Source organism: Pseudonaja textilis, chromosome 2 (assembly GCF_049901715.1).
Source record: "Pseudonaja textilis isolate UNSWEBS1 chromosome 2, rPseTex1.2, whole genome shotgun sequence".
NCBI classification, from domain to species: domain Eukaryota; kingdom Metazoa; phylum Chordata; class Lepidosauria; order Squamata; family Elapidae; genus Pseudonaja; species Pseudonaja textilis.
Window position 1 is genome coordinate 136005964 of NC_141991.1, and position 17786 is coordinate 136023749.

The window sequence follows — 17786 nt, forward strand, 5'->3', positions numbered from 1 at the left end:
TCTGGTTCCAGTGACCAACCCAGATTGGATCCTGCAACATTATCCCGGGACACAAATATTTGCCTTCATTTGTGCTAAACAATTGGTTATAAGTAAAGGATATCTGTACTGTAAAATCTCAATTTTTCAAAATTATTGTATACTTTTTATGTCATTACAACAGAAGATTAAATTAAAAATTGCCAAATCCCCACTGAGCCTGATATACATGAAATGTGAATTGCAATAATGGATCTATAGATATCACATTACCTATAACTATTCTGGACATAATTCAATTTCATATTTACTTCAGGTATGGCTTTATTACTACATTCATGCTTCTGATTCATTTTGAAATGCAGTACATTAATAACTCTGAAAATAGAAAGTCATTTCAGTAGAGAAAGAGCAACTCTGAAAATGAGAGGAGGTGACCTCTTTATCCTGTGATAAAAGCCCATATTCAACCACTCCTTTCTTATACAAAGAAAAGAACAGCTATTTGTAGCTAAAGTTTGTCTTGCTTTGTATAATACCCCGAACCACAAACTAACAAACCACATTCTGGCCTAACATCATGTGAATCCATTGGCATTTTAGTTCATGGTTCAATGTTCAAATCTAGAATCATGGGTTAATTTCCTAAGCTACTATTGAGTGAACCATGGGTGAAGGTTATAAAAGACAATCATTGTTATTAAAGGTTCAGAAACAAAAGTTCTGGGTCTTTTTTTTTTAGGTATCCACTCTTCTTCTACTGCATTAAAATCACCTGCCATGTATGACAAACTTTTCTCTGCTCAGTACCATTTACTGAGGACATAAACTGCAACCGTTGTCTTGGGCTATCAGAGTAGCAAGTTTGAGACATGTACAGCAGAACTTCCAGAATTCCCTAGCCAGCTTGCTAGGATGGGGAATTATGGAAGTCGAAGTCCACCACACTTCAATTTGCCAAGTGTTGAGAAACACTGTTCTAGAGAAACAAGTGAGCACGTCAGTAGAAAATAACTGCAGCAATTAAGGAAAAAACGCAAAGAAAAAGAAAATCCCCGCAAAAGCTGCAGTAATTGCAGAAAATAATTGCAATTCATCCCACTCCTGAGGCTTCCCCCTCCTCAGCGTTGGGATAACTGAAATTGCAACGGAACATCAGCTGGATGGGATTTCCCCTCAAGTTTATTAAAAAAAGTAAAAAGAACCATGAAAAAAGTGCACCAATCAGCGCCGTTCTACCCAGGCTGCAAACAGCACCCCCTCACTCCCCAAGGTTCGAGCAGCGTTGACTGGCAGGCTTTTGTCATGTGACCGACCAGGATGGTGGCTCCTGCCGTACTCGTGTTGTACGGTCAACCATTCCAGGCGGAACCGGAAGTGCAGCCTGCGCTCGGCTAGGCTGGAAAAGCGGCGCTGAGCGGTTCGCGTGAGTCCGGCAGGTGGGTTTCAGGGGGGAAAGATGCGTGTTTTTAAAGCGCGCGTGTCAAATGCGGGGAGGCCTGCTGTGGAAGAGTCCTGGGTGATCTAAAGGACCAGGGTGGTGGAAGCTGAGTAGGGAAGGGAAGAGGCGCATTGGTTTGGGGCAGAACTAATCTAATGCCCTTCAGATGCATCGGGCTGTGAGTTTCCTATATTCCTAACTGGTGGCAGTGCTACTTGAGCCTTGGGAATGGTGTAGTACTTCAAACGTACCTGGAAGATCTTTGATTTGGAGCGGGATGGATGGATGGGAAGGCTTACAGTAGAAGAAGTAAGACATAGAAGTGGAAGGAACATGTTGATTTCTTACGATCTGTACTGGATATTGGTTTAAATGGCGAGGGTATTTCTCTGGGGGATAGTTTTAATGGCAACACAACTGGGGAAGCTCCTTTCCGTCGTTCCTAACTGTACGATCCCTTTTGCAGATTTTGTACTTGTAGAAAATATAAGAAATTCAGGGCTTGGATGTATCAAATACTGTCTTTCTTCCTTTCTTTTTAGTTTTCGCTAGGCAAACCTGTTTTGCTGAGTTGTCCTTGTTGGACAAACACATATTGAACGCCTTTCAATATACTATGAATCTGTATTTTAGATTGTGATATTAGGATTGTATAGTGTTGAATAGTGTCATTCAACAGGATGGGTTTCTGAAAGCAATAATTTCCCGTTTTAATATTAGGAAATTATTTTCCAGAAAGTAAAATGTTAATATAGTTTATAGTTAATAAAACTAGCCCTTCTTTTTAAAAGCTCATTGCAAAACCCAAGGATGCCCTCTTGGGTGTTACTTAAGCCTAAATCTTGAGGTTTTTATTATTAATATCTGCATTTAATGGAAGTATTATTTGGAGTTTAGCATGGCAGCTAAAAATGAAATCCTGCATTGTTTGATGCAGAAACTGTGTTTTAAGATTGCTGCAATAATGTTACTTTAGTAGTTTAAGGTTTTAACATCTCCCTCCCTGCTATGGAGTTATTTGAGACCACCTAACCATAGCCTCAGTAGTCTCTTCAGGAAGACAGTATTGCAATCCACTGATTACCTTCCCAAACCGGTGGGGGAAGACACCTGTCTTGTCCAGCTGGTAGATCTTGTTTTGCATTGCTCATGTAGGAAGCGGTGAAACAACATAAGTGTTCTAATATCCGCTAGTAACCTCAGTGTCATACAGCCTTTTCCTTTCCATTGCAATTCTTGGCAGATGTGTGATGATTTCTTCATATTACTTTTGATTATTTTTCTTTCCAGCCAAACCTCCTTTGGGGGCTAATCTTTTAGTGTGCCACATTTTTAATGTGGATCCTAAAAAAGCTAAGCAAGATGAGAGTTAAGTTAGTAAGAAATTGTAGATATGAAGGTTATGCTTTGAAGTGGACATTAAATATAATCCATGTAGTCACCAAAGATTAATTCAACTTCAAGTTGCATTTACCTTTTATTTAGCTGATCTGTTTCACTCCCATGATTGGAAGTTATGAACATAACTGTTACAACTCACCATAAAGATATATAACAGTATGCTCTAAATGTGCAGATATTTGGAGGACATCATTTCAAAAACAGGAGTGGACCACCAGTCTCTTTCAAATCTTCAGAAAAACTTCCTTTTCACCAAATTGTGAAAGTTATAAAGAACATGAATGGGAGCAAAAGAAAGAAAAAAAACCTCTCTCAAAACACTGAGATGAGGAGTAAAGCTGACTAGAACAGAGGTCTCCAACCTTGCCAACTTTAAGTCTTGTGGACTTCAACTTCCAGAGTTCCTCAGCCAGTTTTGCTGGCTGAGGAACTCTGGGAGTTGAAGTCAACAAGTCTTAAAGTTGCCAAGGTTGGAGACCCCTGGACTAGGAGGAGATTTAGAATAACATAACGTGCTTAGAATTACTTATCATATGATATGGTGAAGGCCACTAACTTGAGTGGCTTTGAAAGGGATTGGATCACTTCGCGAAAAATGGGTCTCTCAAGGGCCATTAATCTTGAAGTCTAAATACAATCTCTAGATTAAAAGTAGCATGCTTACAAATACTAATTGCAGGAAGGAATGCTAAGAGAAGGCCAAGTCTCCCATCTCCAGCTTGTGGGGTTTGCAGAGTAACCTCTTTGGCCATTGTGAGAATTAAAATGCTGGATTAAAATGAACCTTAGCTTTATTTAGCAACATGGTGGGTTTTTTTTTTCATATTTACCTGATTTAAATGTCCCTTGAACATCTCTTTTTCTCTTTCAGCTGTGCTGGGAATAGATCTTCAGAGATGCACAGGATGATTTGAAGCACCATGCTGATTGCTGCCTATGTCGCTTTTGCTTTGCTCCTACTGATATGTTTGGGCTTGGAGTTCTCCGCCTGTCGCTCCAGGCTCACCAGCAGGTCTTACTCCAACCCAGCCTTCTTGCAGTTCCAGCTAGATTATTATCAAGTCTATTTCTTGGCTCTCACAGCCGATTGGTTGCAAGGACCTTATCTTTACAAACTCTACCAGCATTATAACTTCTTGGAGGCCCAGATCACCATTATTTATGTTTGTGGCTTTGCCTCAAGTGTGTTGTTTGGGCTGGTTTCCAATTCCTTGGTTGACCGCTTGGGCCGAAAAAAGTCTTGCATCCTCTTCTCCTTGACTTACTCTGTCTGCTGCCTCACAAAGCTCTCCTGGGATTATTTTGTTCTAATTGTAGGAAGAATATTAGGAGGGCTGTCCACTGCTCTCCTGTTCTCTGCCTTTGAGGCATGGTATGTGCATGAGCATGTGGAGCGCCACGATTTCCCAGCTGAGTGGATTCCTGCCACCTTCACAAAGGCTGCCTTCTGGAATAGCATAATTGCTATTGGAGCTGGTGTAGTTGCCAATATCTTTGCTGAATGGCTGGGATTTGGCCCAGTAGCTCCCTTTATGGTCTCTATTCCCTTTCTTGTGCTGGCTGGTACTTTGGTTATGAAGAACTGGGATGAGAATTATGGAAAGAAGAGGGCGCTGTCCAGAACTTACACTGATGGCTTGAAATGCCTTCTCTCCGACCGCCGTGTCCTGCTTTTGGGGACTATTCAAGCCTTATTTGAAAGTGTCATCTATATCTTCATCTTCCTCTGGACTCCTGTCCTGGATCCCTACAACCCACCTCTAGGTATTGTCTTCTCCAGTTTCATGGCTGCCAGCATGGTTGGATCCTCACTGTACCGTGTGGCCACATCCAAGAAATATCACCTCCAGCCCATGCACATCCTGTCTCTTTCAGTCCTAATGGTGTTTTTTTCACTCTTCATGCTGACTTTCTCAACCAATCCTGGGCAAGAGAACCCATCGGAGTCCTTCTTGGCCTTCCTGCTTATTGAGCTCTCATGTGGGCTCTACTTCCCTTCCATGGGTTTTCTCAGGCAAAAAGTGATTCCTGAGAAGGATCAGGCAGGTGTGATGCATTGGTTCCGTGTTCCATTGAACCTACTGGCTTGCCTTGGGCTACTCATCCTCCATGATAGTGATTATAAGACGGGTACTAGGAATATGTTCACTATCTGCTCTGTTATGATGGTAATGGCCCTCTTGGCTGTTGTAAGCCTCTTTACTGTTGTCCGAAACAATGCAGAGCTCAGGCTGCCCAGTTCGTCTAGTCAGGCTGAGATATCTTCTCCTGAGCTCTGATCGATAGTATGCCAATTGTCCATAATGTGTTACAGAGCCAGTACTATATATATACAAGGAGTCTGCAAGGAGCCCACTGAGCATCTGCCAAGTCCAATCTGGACCTCTTCCACATAACCAGAGGAGTAAAGCGGATGCACAACTAATTTTCTTCTTTTCAACAGTGATGGGCCACATTAGGAACTTGGATACATCTATGTCAAGCATAGCTTTTCCCCCTTTCTCCTCCCCACCCCCAACCTTGGAGTTTTGAATTCCAGTGGCTGCTTGGCTTCTGCTAGCCAAATGTGGAGGCTGCAGTCTACTACTTCATCCTGAATTGATGGTGACAGACAACGGCTTACAAGGACAAAGCAGGGTTTCTTTTTTTTTTTCTTTTAAAAAAGGCAACAGTGAGGTTGATAGACTGATTGTCCAATGTCAGTATTGAACTTGGTAGCCGGATCAGCTGTATTCTATAATCAGCAGTATCATCCACATTCTATGATCTTCTGCTTTTTTAAAAAAGTAATAAACTGAAATTAAACATAAAGATTATATCGAGTCAATTTTAATTTTGACAGTATATAGCCAGAATTGGTGAAATATTTCAAAATGAAGGTAGAATATTTTGAAATTCCAAATTTAGACATCACAAGGCTTTTATTGTGTTTATATTGGTTTCACAATTTCCAGTATTGCAGTGATAAAGCATTGGTCTTCCAATTTCCATTTTCCTCATTGTTTTAGCTTCTGTTTCAGTTTATAGTGAAAAGTATGTAAATTAAGCATCTGTTCACTATTTTAATCATATTTGTGAACAAAATTTAAAAAAAATACTGAGACTCAAACAGGAAGAGTAAGTCTTAGATTTTATTTTATAGTGCATCTTGTTTTGTTTCATTGTCTATCCCAGCACTCAGCAACCAAAACATTTGCTTCCGTTGATCTTAGCATGATCCATGACAAAAGTATATGGCAACTGTAGTCATATCTGGAGAACTTATCCAGAATTCATTTCACCAATAGCCATGAAACCCTGCACTTTACAATATTTAGATTCCTGCGCTAGAGCATCTAGCTTGTAGATTTGTATCATTTAGCCAATAAGTGCCTTTGAATAATAATTATTTTTACCAAAAACTACAGGCAAGCAATAGCTACTACTTGAGAGAAAGCATTGCCCCTTCTCTGCATTCATAGAGAAAGTCTCTCTTGACAGCTGCATGCTGCATCTACATGGGAAGTAAATGTATTTGCTTTTCTAATGCTAATGTGAAAACAGCTTTATTTAACAGTCTGTACAGTATATTTTAATGGTTAACACCTGAGCCAGTTAGTACAGTAATTAGCATTTTTTTTTCTAAACTGCTATGAAAGTGGGTATAGTTTTGCCTAAGGCGATAGACCTTGATTTTCTCTGCTTTTTGTCCTGCCCAGAATTAAAAGTATATTCAAGTGGCAAACAAAAGGTAAAACAATGTTTCAGTGTGTTTTTGTCTACTTTTTTTTAGATCTCAGCTTTTATCTTTTTTTTCTTTTCTACATGTTGCCTCTCTTTCCACCCAGTTTTTTAAAAACTTTATTTCAGGAGACAACTTTTAAACCAATTGTTCCTTTTGTAGCCAGGTGAGGAGTGGTACATTTCTCAGTGATTTCCTGTAATTTTTAACAGTTCGGTGTTTCCTCAGTTTTTGACAAGTTCTAAGGATGTAAAAATGTTACCACTTTTCACACATTCAAAATTTATTTACCATTCAAGACCAAACAATAAAAGTCCAGTATAGATAGTCCTCAGATTACAATGACAGTTTGGAATTTCTGTTGCTAAGAAGTGCTGTTGTATCAAAAGAAGAGAATATTTGTAGATCAGGGTTGAATTGTGGCATGCTCTGAGCTTGGTGTGAGGGTTTGGGGTTTTTTTTTAACAGACATTACCAAACTAGGTAACATCAGTGCTAGCATTGAAGTTGAGGCCTTTCTGTGCTCTACAGTAGATAGTAGACAGCGAGACATGGTGACCAGCTGTTTATGCTAGCACTGATGACATTACCTAATTTGTTGATGGAAGATCTGCAAGAAAACCACCAAGCTCAAAGAACATCAAGGATCTGAAAATGCTGTTGTAAAGCATGATGTGTGACCACATTGCTTAGTAACGGCAATTCTGACAGCCCTACTTGCTGTTGTAACCTCAAGGATTGTGCAAGTCATTATATACCATAGGAACAGTGTGAGATGGTGCTGGGGGCATGTGCTGCAGAATGCCATGGGGTATTGTGGGAAGGCACTATGGAATGCAGGTGGGCCAGCAGGTGCCACAAGAAAGTGCTATGGAACATAGGCGAGTAGGATGTTATAGAGTATTGTATAAGATCCCTGGTATCTTGTATTCTTAACAGGGGTTCCTCCTGCTGCTTCCCTATTGCAAAATTATTTTTTGAACCTCTGGAAGTGAAACCTGAGACCATTCAGGAAGAAGTTCATCAAATAGCTGTTAGGAACTTAAAAGGTTTTCAGTTGGTGTGAAAATTATAGAAATGTCCAGAAATATCCAAGCCAAAACTTAAGAGGAATTATTGTTGCTACTAGCATTTCTTTTGGGTAAAAGTGGAGACAAAAAAAACAATTGTCTTTATTCACTATTGCTTGTTGGATTCTGGTCCAATTCTCAAGAGTGTAACACTGCTTTCAAAAGTTTATTTCTTATAGTCCTTTTTTACAAGGTAAAAGTTTTCATACGAGGTAGAGTCATTATGGATACAGGAATTCCTGTAAGCAATAATTGCCTGTGCTTGGACCCTTTTACATCTCAAACCAGGCTTTGGGGCAGGGGTTAGTTCAACGTAATGAGGGCTGTGTGAACTTTTGAGTAATGATTTCTGATGAAAAAGGGTTATACTTACTGATTTCCTCAAATCAACAAAGAGAATAAAAATAAAATGAGATCATATCCAATCTGTTCGTCCAGACAGGTCTAAGGAACCTGTCAGTAGAGATAAACTTGGCCCAGTTGAATCAAAAACAATTGAACCCACAGTTGGGTAGGCAGTCACCCTCTGATGGAAGATCACACTAAAGTCTTTGCAATGGAAGGCAAAGGTACTAGTAACTAGCATGTAGTCCAAAGTTGATACCCTTCTAGGATCCCTAATATTGAGTTCCCCCTCTGGATCTTCCTGGAATAGATTCATTAAGAATTCATTAAGAATCTTTAAGTCAAATTTTGTTGCCAATAAGAAAAGCTTCCAAATCTGTGTTATTGTTGGAATCCTTAGATTTCTGGGAAGTCTCAATCGAGGAAGATCATGGGATACTGTAATGCAGGAGAAAAGCCTTATCATTACTTCTCAATCTGGCATTGAAATTACCAGTGATTATTACTGTACAATGTGTAAAATGAGAGGTTAAATTCAAGAGCCAAGAGCCAAAACTGTCATATCCACTACTGATTTGAGAAATATGGGGAGCTAGGAAACACTTCTAGAAACAAATTGGGTAGGCTAATTTTCAGGGGAATAGCTATAGCAAATTGTTTACAATATTGTAAAATAAAGTGTAAGCATGGAGCATCTCAGAAATAGGTACGTATGCTGATTCTTCATAATGGACAATCACTCTTCTGGTTAAGTCTAGGCAAGAGGGGAATAAGAGGTGGTACTGTTTAAAATATAAAAGATCTGTATTCCAAGTCTGTATCTTTTGTAAAAATAAAACTTCAGATTGTTTTCAGCAATCTGTAAATTGTATTGGTCTGACAAGGGAGATTCCAATAGTAGGCAGGACACTGATATGTATCACAGTTGCTCATAACATCTGCCTCTGGAACTGTCTCTGCTCCCGAGTCAGTCAGACCACTGAACTGATTACTCATAATTCATCAGTAACTGTGACTAGCATGCAATTCAGTTCAGGGAACAGATCATTAGTTAACTGCTTCAAGGATTTTCTTGTGCTTATATGTGTAGACTTAAGAGTGAATCCTCTTTTTCCTACCCATTAAGATTTTTTAAAAAGAACTGTGGTAAAAGAAAACCAAATACATGCCAGTCATCAGGATAAAAGTTGGGAATCAAAAATTGAAAGTTAAACAAAGTTAGAAATGATTTTTTAAATGTATATTGGAGTCAGAGAAAACCAAAATGTTGGAGTCAGAGAAGACCCTTGGCTGTGTTACACCATCTTCAGAAAAGAAAAGAAAACCAAATAGCAAAATATGTTCCCCCAAGTTTGCTGATTATCACTAATTTTACCTATTTGCCCAGTCAATTCTACAGTGATTTTTGATATGGTAAATAAAAACTATATCAGATGAGATAGAATGGGTAAAATGCCTCTTTCCTGTATCACATTTTAGCCCTTCCGTGTATACACTAAAGTTGGAGAAAAAGAAGATACTGTAGTTAGCGTTGTTCTGTTTGGTAGCTGTTTTAGGTTTTTGTCTCTGTCTAGAGACCTGAAGAGTATTAATCACACATTAGTTATCTACTTGGTCCAGACAATATGAACAGCTAAAGTTAAGATAAAGGGGGAACCAATGACAATGCTTGACTTGGCTGTGCTCAACACAGTTGACCTAGGTTCTAGATTCATTAGGCTTGTCAAAAAATTAGCTCTTGGAATTATGTCAAGATGATGAGTACCTGTATAAGCAAATTCCAACCCTACAGAGGAACATTTAGAAAACTCTGGTTCTATTACATGGATCCCAACAAGGCTCCATAACATGTTTTTTAGCAAGTTATTACCAACTGGGAGCCATTTACGGTTTGCTTTATGATTTGGGATGGGGTAATTTTGTCAAGAACTAGAAAAAGTTAACATGTTACTACTGTACACTGTTATCTGTGGCACATTCATAGCTAGAAAACATAACAGTGAGGACCTACTTGTCCAGTAGATCATCTCCTATTCAGGAGTATTACTCGGGATAATTCTTAATCATAAGCAGACAATCAGTAATAGTTTATAACTCTCACAGTAATTATTATACTCTTAGTAAGATAAGAGTTACTGAACAAACCTTTAAAAGCCACATGGAAGCTGTGGTTGTGTGAAGTTTGATTAATTGTAACCTAGGTTAGGCTTTTTGAGGCTTAGCATATTCATACAAAACAACATAGTTAATTTTTGGCTGAGTGTCATATTGATAGAAGATACGGACAACTAAACCATAACTACATTAGTCATGGATAAGATTGCACAAACGCTGCAATAGAAAAGCTGCTTTGATAAGAATCAGTAAGCATGCTACAGTCATTACATTCTGGTTTGACCTTTTGTTCTAATTATACCTTGAGAAAATCCTACAATATATGGAGGTGATCTCAAAAAAATCTTACGTAACTTACATTGCCTGTCTTTTTCATCTACCCAATTAACTTATCTATATGCCAATCAACTTATGAATATGTATAGAGTTGGGAGAAAAATAATACTTGATAAACTAGTCAGGCTACTCTCAGCCAAGAGCTATCACTTGTGGAATTAGTTTTGCATTTTGCATTAGTGTTAACACCCACAGATCACCACCCCATGTTAGTAGTATTGAGCTTGCCACAGTGAAGCATAAGAGCTCCACGTGTTAAGACATGATGATGTAGTATTGCGCATTTAGAATATACTGTATATCAAAGGTATCTTTACAGTAATGTCATTTTATTAAATTGTTCTGAGTGCTTTTATGAATCAATAACCTCTTTTTATTCTGGAAGGGCTTCTACTTTTATTTATTATTATTTCTATCCTGCTAAACTCCAAAATGGCTCTGATACATGTTCAATAAAATAACTCTGAAGAATCAGTCAAAAAAAACCCAATGTGGTTTTCTCTTAAGATTCCCCATCTCTCCCTCTCTCTCTGTTCTAACTCTCTTGTGGCAGATAATTCCTTTCAACCCTTGTTTCCATTTGAAAACATTGACATATTTTTTCTTTACAATGAAAAAATCAACTTAGAAGATCTACCCACATTATCAATGAACATATCTGCATTTCTTATACTATAAAACTGCTACCACAAGATTATCTGAATCTCATCTTGAAGATCTTTGACATTCAGGTATTCTTATGATAGCAATCTTTCATATATTCAAATATTGAAGACTGGCATTGTTCTTAGAATAGAGACATACGAACAGTTTCTTTTAAAATAAACCATAATGCTTTGATGATAACTTCTATTTTATAAAATATCTAAATACTTTAGTGAAAGGGTATTTAAATGGACATGCACGCATGGACTACACTACAACATAAAACATTAGTAAATTAAAATACCTGTCTAAATGCTGTTACTTACCTATAGTACTTTTTTGTTTTGAATCTTTTGCTTCAGTTTCATTTAATGGATGTATAAATATTAGCTCTCGTTCTGTCTTAATCATCTTCCTCTGCAGGTTGTCAATTCAATTTACTATGGACTATGAAGTTTTCAAAGCAGTACCCAATGAGGCTATTGACATCTTCCTCTGTTGGGGGAGGATCTGTCCTACCTTTAGGATTATGATGGAATATCTGATGGGCAGAGATCATGCATGGAAACAAGACTAAATCATAAGTACTTTGGGGGTGACAATACAAATAAATATTCTAAGTAGAAAAACTGAACAAAAACCCTATTTATTACTTCCTATGCTTATATCTGCCTTTTTCACTCTTTTCTCCATGTTACTACTATTGCTCCAACTGTCTTGGACTTTCTCCCCTTTCCCCTCTGTAAAGATTTACTCAGTAGATTGTCAAAAAAAATGCAGATTTATCATTTGTATTGTCTACCTTCTCAGCTATTTTGTTAACAAAGATGAGCTTTCAGTGGAGCCATTTTGGAATAGTGCCTATTTATTCCCCACCCCCCAAGTTTCACTAGCCCAAAACTATTGGTCCAGACCTAAGTGCACCGATTCTTGTTACTTATATTAGATTATGGCATAGGAGTCAGAAGTTAGTAAATCCATGCAATTGACTCATGCAATGTTATAGTTAACAGACCATGGTTAATCATACTGGAATTAAGTTATAACCTGAGCAGTAAGTGGATGGACTGCATCTTATTTTGGGAGGATAGGGTATCAATTGGAGACAAGACTGCAGCATTCCCCAGCTAGGAATATCGAATGTTGTGATGAATCACAAGCAAAGATAAATATTATTTTGTATGGAAAATTACACTTCCATGCAAGGAACCAGTTTATTCCTTGGCAGGGTATTTGTTAGCAACATAGGAATAACAGATACAACACATCTTTTTCCACCTAGCAGTGGTGTATTTCAATAAGGAATTATCCAGGAATAGAGAGCATGCTGTTAATAGTACCACTTAGGAATTTTTGGAATGCTTTTAATACTGGAAATGGAAAAACCTGAATCCGTAAGATCAACAAGACAAGCAAATGTCAATCAAACTTCGGCAAGCCAAACATTTCTGGCTTGAAATCATTCATTGATTGTAGGACACGGGTGGCTTCTTTCGTCAGTTCTTTCGGCAACCCGACGTCGGGGACCATGACTACTTGCATGCCGGCAGCCAGGGCCGCTTTGACCCCGTTCGGGGCGTCTTCAAAGACGAGGCACTTTGCCGGAGATGCCGGCGGTTCGAACCTCTTGGCGGCAACCAAAAATATATCGGGCTGCGGCTTGCCGTTTTTTACCTCGGGGTCATCTCCCATCACAAGGTGATGGAACAAACCGAAAAAGGGCTTCAGTTGCCCCGTCTTCATCTCGAACACCTCGCGAACGGAGCTGGTGCCGACGGCGATGGGGATCTTGTGCCCGTGCAGATGGCGGACCAGCTTGTCCACGCCGGGCATTAAGGCAGAGGTGGGATATAGTTCTCGTTTCTTTTGGGCGGTTTCGCGGAGGATTTCTTCGACGGTTAAGGGCAGATCGAAAAGCTTTCGGAGAATCTCCAGGCCGTTCGTTTCTTTCATCCCCATGATCTGGGACCTTTCCTTCCAAGTGTACGTCTTCCCATAGCGGCTGCAGAGTTCTTTCATGATGTTGTTGAAGATATCCTCGGTGTTTATGAGGGTGCCATCCAGGTCAAAGATGACATGAGTAACGGGCTGTAGCGGCTTGCCTCCGTCGGAGGAAGCAGCCATCGGCCTCGACCACCGGCTCCCGCGCTAAACCAACCAACCGCCAAGGAAAACCGCGGAAAACGAACTACGCCTGCGCAGTGCTGTTTCCCAGTCTCCGCAATGGACGCCTCGTGTCTTTGAGCGTTCGAGAATTCGTGGTTCGGCCGCCTGTTTCGAGCCTTTGCGAAGATGGTCGTTGGGGGTTCGCTGCGTCTCCTTCTGCAAAGACGTTCTAATAATTCGTAGGAAAGAAGAGCCGGCTTGTAGTATCAAACTCTGCGGTCCCAGAATTTTGGTTAAAATAAAGAAGAGGCGTTAATTAAATCAGTTTGCTTTGGAGGGCAGCTATAAAACAATCTGCAAGCCCGCGCTGGAGATCGAATGGAACCATGCCCCTTTCCCGAATCCAGCAGTCCATGGATCCAGTGCTCTATCCCAGACTTCCCCAATGTGATGCAGCAGAAATTGCAATTTCCATGCTGGGGCTTGAGTGGTGGTTTCAACATACTTAAAAGGCACTGGGTTGGAAAGACTGATATAGGTTGTTTTTAACTTACAACAGCTCATTTAGTGACCATTCAAAGTTAAATGGCACTGAGAAAAGTGACATAACTCTTTTTCACTTATAACCATTGCCGCATCCTCAAGATCATGCGATTTTCATTTGAATGCTTGAGAACTAGTTCATATTTATGACAGTTGCAGCCCCGGGGTCATGTGATCGCTTTTTGTGACTTTCGGACAAGCAAAAATCAGTGGGAAAGCCAGGTTCATTTAACGGTGTTACTAATTTAGCAACTGCAGTGATTCACTTAACAAATGTGGCAAGAAAAACCATAAAATGGGGCAAAACTCATTTAACAAATTCCTTGCTTAGCAACATAAATTTTAGGCTTAATTGTGATCATAACTCGACTACCTGTATTGTGTTTAATTCAAAACTGAGGTCTCACTATATAGACTCATTTTATTTACTTAGTAGATTTTTATCCTGCCTTTATTACTTCATGAGTAATTCAAACTGGCAAAACCTTGATCCTCATCCTATTTTCCTCACAACAACCATCCTATGAGGGTAACTGACCCAGACATTCAGTCAGGGCAGAACAAGAACTCAATCTTCTGGTTTCTAGACCAACAGTCTCGCTGTTACATCAAACTGGCTCATATATATGCCCATATACAGGTAGTCCTCAATGGTTTGTTTAGTGACAACTGCACTGAAAAGCGGCATGACTGTTTTTCAGTTGCAACCTTTATAAAATCCCCATGATCATGTAAGTAACTTTTCAGTGAATGGTCACTAAGCAAACTCTGTAAGTTGAGGAGTACCTGTATTCCATTTCACTTAGTGGGACTTTTGTCTCAAGAATGTGTGCATGCATATTTATACATTAAATCAGTGCTTCCCAACCTTAGTGAAGTGTGTGAACATCAACACTCAGAATTCTGGGCTTATTTTAAAGTTGCCAAGGTTGAGAAGCACTATAAAGTATCAAGGGAAGTTTAATTAACAGTTTGTAAAAAAACCCCCACATATTTAATTCAAAATAATTAAGCATGCACTCAAGACATACATAAAGAAACCCAAATAAGTTAAACCGCAGATATAATGTGGGCCTATTTAAGAACGCAATCGGAGGTTAGTAAGCATTGCTGGCAGACTACGAGCTATCCCGCCTACTGAAGTTATTGAAAGACTGACGCGACGACTCTCGGGCGAATTCCCAGCAGGCAATGGGCGGGGAAAATGGGCGGAGCTACGTTGCCGCTTTTGTGATTGGCCGCCATTGTCGATTTGAACGGGGCGCGGGGCCGAGTCTGTTCTTGTTTCAGCTGCCGGTCGTGGCTGCTTCAGAGAGCTAGAGGCCGGTTGCAAGGAAAGACTTTCTGGCGGCGGGTAGGCCGAATTGTGGGGGCGGGAGGTGGGTGGGGAACGGGGGGTGGGGGGCTCTTCGCACTGGGCGCTAGAGAGGGGTAGTCGGAAATCATGCGGGAGATCCCCAGAACAGCGACCGTGTACTGTATTTATCACTCATATTTTCCCAATACTAGTCTGGGACCACAACTCCCATACAATGTAATACCAACGTTAAATTATGCCCACTCTCCTGAAGGAAAATTATGCCCACTCTCCTGAAGGAAACTGCAGACCAGTAATTCGAAATAGCAATATCTTCCGCATCTTTTTTAATAAACTGGGAGGGAAGCCATAAACGCTTTTGACTAACTCATGGGTTTATTACACCTCTAAATGCAAATTTTGCAATGCGCTGAAATAAGATAACCTTTATTGTCATTTTTACCGTGAAACACTGGCACACATTAAAAATGAAATTGTTCTAAAAAAAAAAGTACATACCCATACATAACACGCATATACACATGCTAAATACACACACACACACACACATATACATAAAACACACACACACACACACACACATGTTTTCACGGGTATTTATATGTATGGTATTTAGGTTTCTTCGGGTATTTTCCCACATCTTAATAGCTGTGCTTTTAAAGTTATAGCGACATTTCGGCAGAATCAGCCTGACACACACAATTAAGAAAAAAGCCAATACACAAACCTGAGGATGGCAGGTGAGATTCTGCCGAAATGTTGCTTAAACATCGTTTAAAAGCACAACTTTTAAGATATGGGAAAATACCCGAAGAAACCTAAATACCATACACACACACACACACACACACACACACACACATTGAGGACTACCTGTGTGTGTGTGTGTGTGTTATATATATATATATATATATATATATATATATATATATATATATATACACACACACATTTATATATATACATATATACACACACACATATATATATATATAAACACAAATATACATATATAACATTACATATATTACATATATATTACAAATTGGTCAAGTCTGTATTTTATCTAGTAGACTAGACACTAGAGGGTGTTTAAAGGAGCCAACAGATGCTTCTAAACCGTTCTTTGGGTTGGGATTAGTTCATTGGACTTGGGACATGTTTTGTATATGGAGAGAAAACGTCTTTAAATGAACTTTCTGAGACTATTCATAAAATAGCTGTTCTATGAGTTCTCTTTCACACTTTTTGTGGCGTATTGGGCTCCACGTGTTGTACACATTCATCATGTGTAATTAGCCCTGTTGTCAGGAGATATGCAGAATAAGATAACCTCCACAGAGAGAGAGACTTTTGTAAAGACTAAGCGGTTGGAGCATCTATCACAAGATAACATTTGGAAGCAGAGTGAGAAGACAACTCCCTGATTTAGTGAATTAGGAGGAGATGATGGTACAGCATAATCAGACTTGCCACAACCTGTTGTTATAGTCAGTCTCAATAAAAAGAGGCTTTAGCCTTTCTGTGAGCTGATTTCCTGGACAAATCTAACTAGTAGCATTAATAAGAGATGGCGGCCCAAACTGTACATTTGGAATTAGCTGATTGTATGATGCTTTACTAAAATGTCTCATATGGTTTGCAATCTGGGGGGGAAAGTCCAGAGTGACAGTAGAAGAAAATACAGTATTGATAGATTCCATACAAAGTGAGATGAGCCTGAAAACAGCTTAATAGCAGTATATTGAATGAAATGGGATAAAACAAAATGCATCAAAAGTGTGAAATAAGCTTAAGCAGATACATTTGCAGCTTTTTATAAAAGTGTGGCATGACAATGGAATATGACAAATATAGTTTTACTATGTGTCCATAATCTACATTTTTCCAAGTGTTCAATTGTATAATTTTTGCACTTCCAACTGTCCCTCATTCCAGGTTGTCTCCTAGACTAGAGGCTTAGTTAGGGAAGCAGATTTTTTGTGTTAAGAATAATAAGTGAGAATAGATAGAAAATCTATGGGAAAGGGAACTAGATGTAGGAATGTGTCTGTCAGATTTTTATGCTTTTGACTTGCATAGGTTTTTATGACTTACGAATTTACTACCATTCTACTTTTTGGGGGGGGGTTCTCTCTGGTTTTTACTCCTTCCTCAATAAGCCAGACAGGTTCAGCTGAAAAAAATTGACTGGCCTCAAGTCACCCAGTGAATTCCATGGAAAAAACTCAACTTGAACTTCTAATACAGTTATGGATATTAGAGTTGAATGTAAAGCTTGCTGCTATGGCCTGATAGGAAAAGATATAACACAGAAAATTCTAGCTATTATCTTATGATTAAAAGTAGGGGAATGGAAATTTATTAAAATGATATAGGTAAATTTTGGCTAAGTGTAAATAAAGAAAAAATATGAAATAGTTATATGAACATCTCTGGAATAAATATAAGATATATTGTAGATTGGGGGATATACCGTGTGGATCCTAAATATATTAGTTTTACTTTATATTTACTCTTTTTTGACTGTTTATTATATATCGGTCTTGAGAAAGTTAATGAAGATAATGTAAAATAAAATAGGTGGTAAGCTGAAAATGGAAATAATGGGGGAATAAAGAATTGAAAATATATGTGAGGATGAAATGATCTTGATATTGAATTAATGAATTGAAATGTGAAACAAACATTTATTTAAAGATTAGTGGAATGGATAATGATTTGATGTGATATTAAATAAGAAAGTTGAGAAAGTAATTATAATTA

At 38.9% G+C, this 17786-nt stretch overlaps 2 protein-coding genes and 1 pseudogene across 4 annotated transcripts in view; 2 read left to right on the forward strand and 1 right to left on the reverse strand.

Moving 5' to 3' along the window:
- The first annotated feature begins 1273 nt into the window (after positions 1-1273).
- SLC61A1 (solute carrier family 61 member 1) lies at positions 1274-5632 on the forward strand. 2 transcript variants are annotated; one of them, XM_026713718.2, is made up of 2 exons: positions 1274-1418; positions 3693-5632. In XM_026713718.2, exon 2 carries the CDS (start codon positions 3742-3744, stop codon positions 5098-5100), a length of 1359 nt encoding a protein of 452 aa, XP_026569503.1. In that variant the 5' UTR covers positions 1274-1418; positions 3693-3741; the 3' UTR covers positions 5101-5632. The 2 variants fall into 2 exon arrangements, with proteins under 2 accessions (XP_026569503.1, XP_087781531.1); XM_087925405.1 differs by having other exon boundaries at positions 1406-1729.
- Positions 5633-12401: 6769 nt separating this feature from the next.
- On the reverse strand, positions 12402-13216 carry LOC113444831 (pseudouridine-5'-phosphatase pseudogene; annotated as a pseudogene). The gene has a single exon (XR_015741461.1). The product of XR_015741461.1 is annotated as a pseudouridine-5'-phosphatase pseudogene (transcript).
- Positions 13217-14962: 1746 nt separating this feature from the next.
- The window catches only part of ESPL1 (extra spindle pole bodies like 1, separase), a 45632-nt gene continuing 42808 nt past the window's right edge, over positions 14963-17786 (forward strand). The window contains exon 1 of the mRNA XM_087925385.1: positions 14963-15056. The gene's annotated coding sequence lies outside the window, so the exon portion shown is untranslated. The remainder of the gene's footprint in view (positions 15057-17786) is intronic.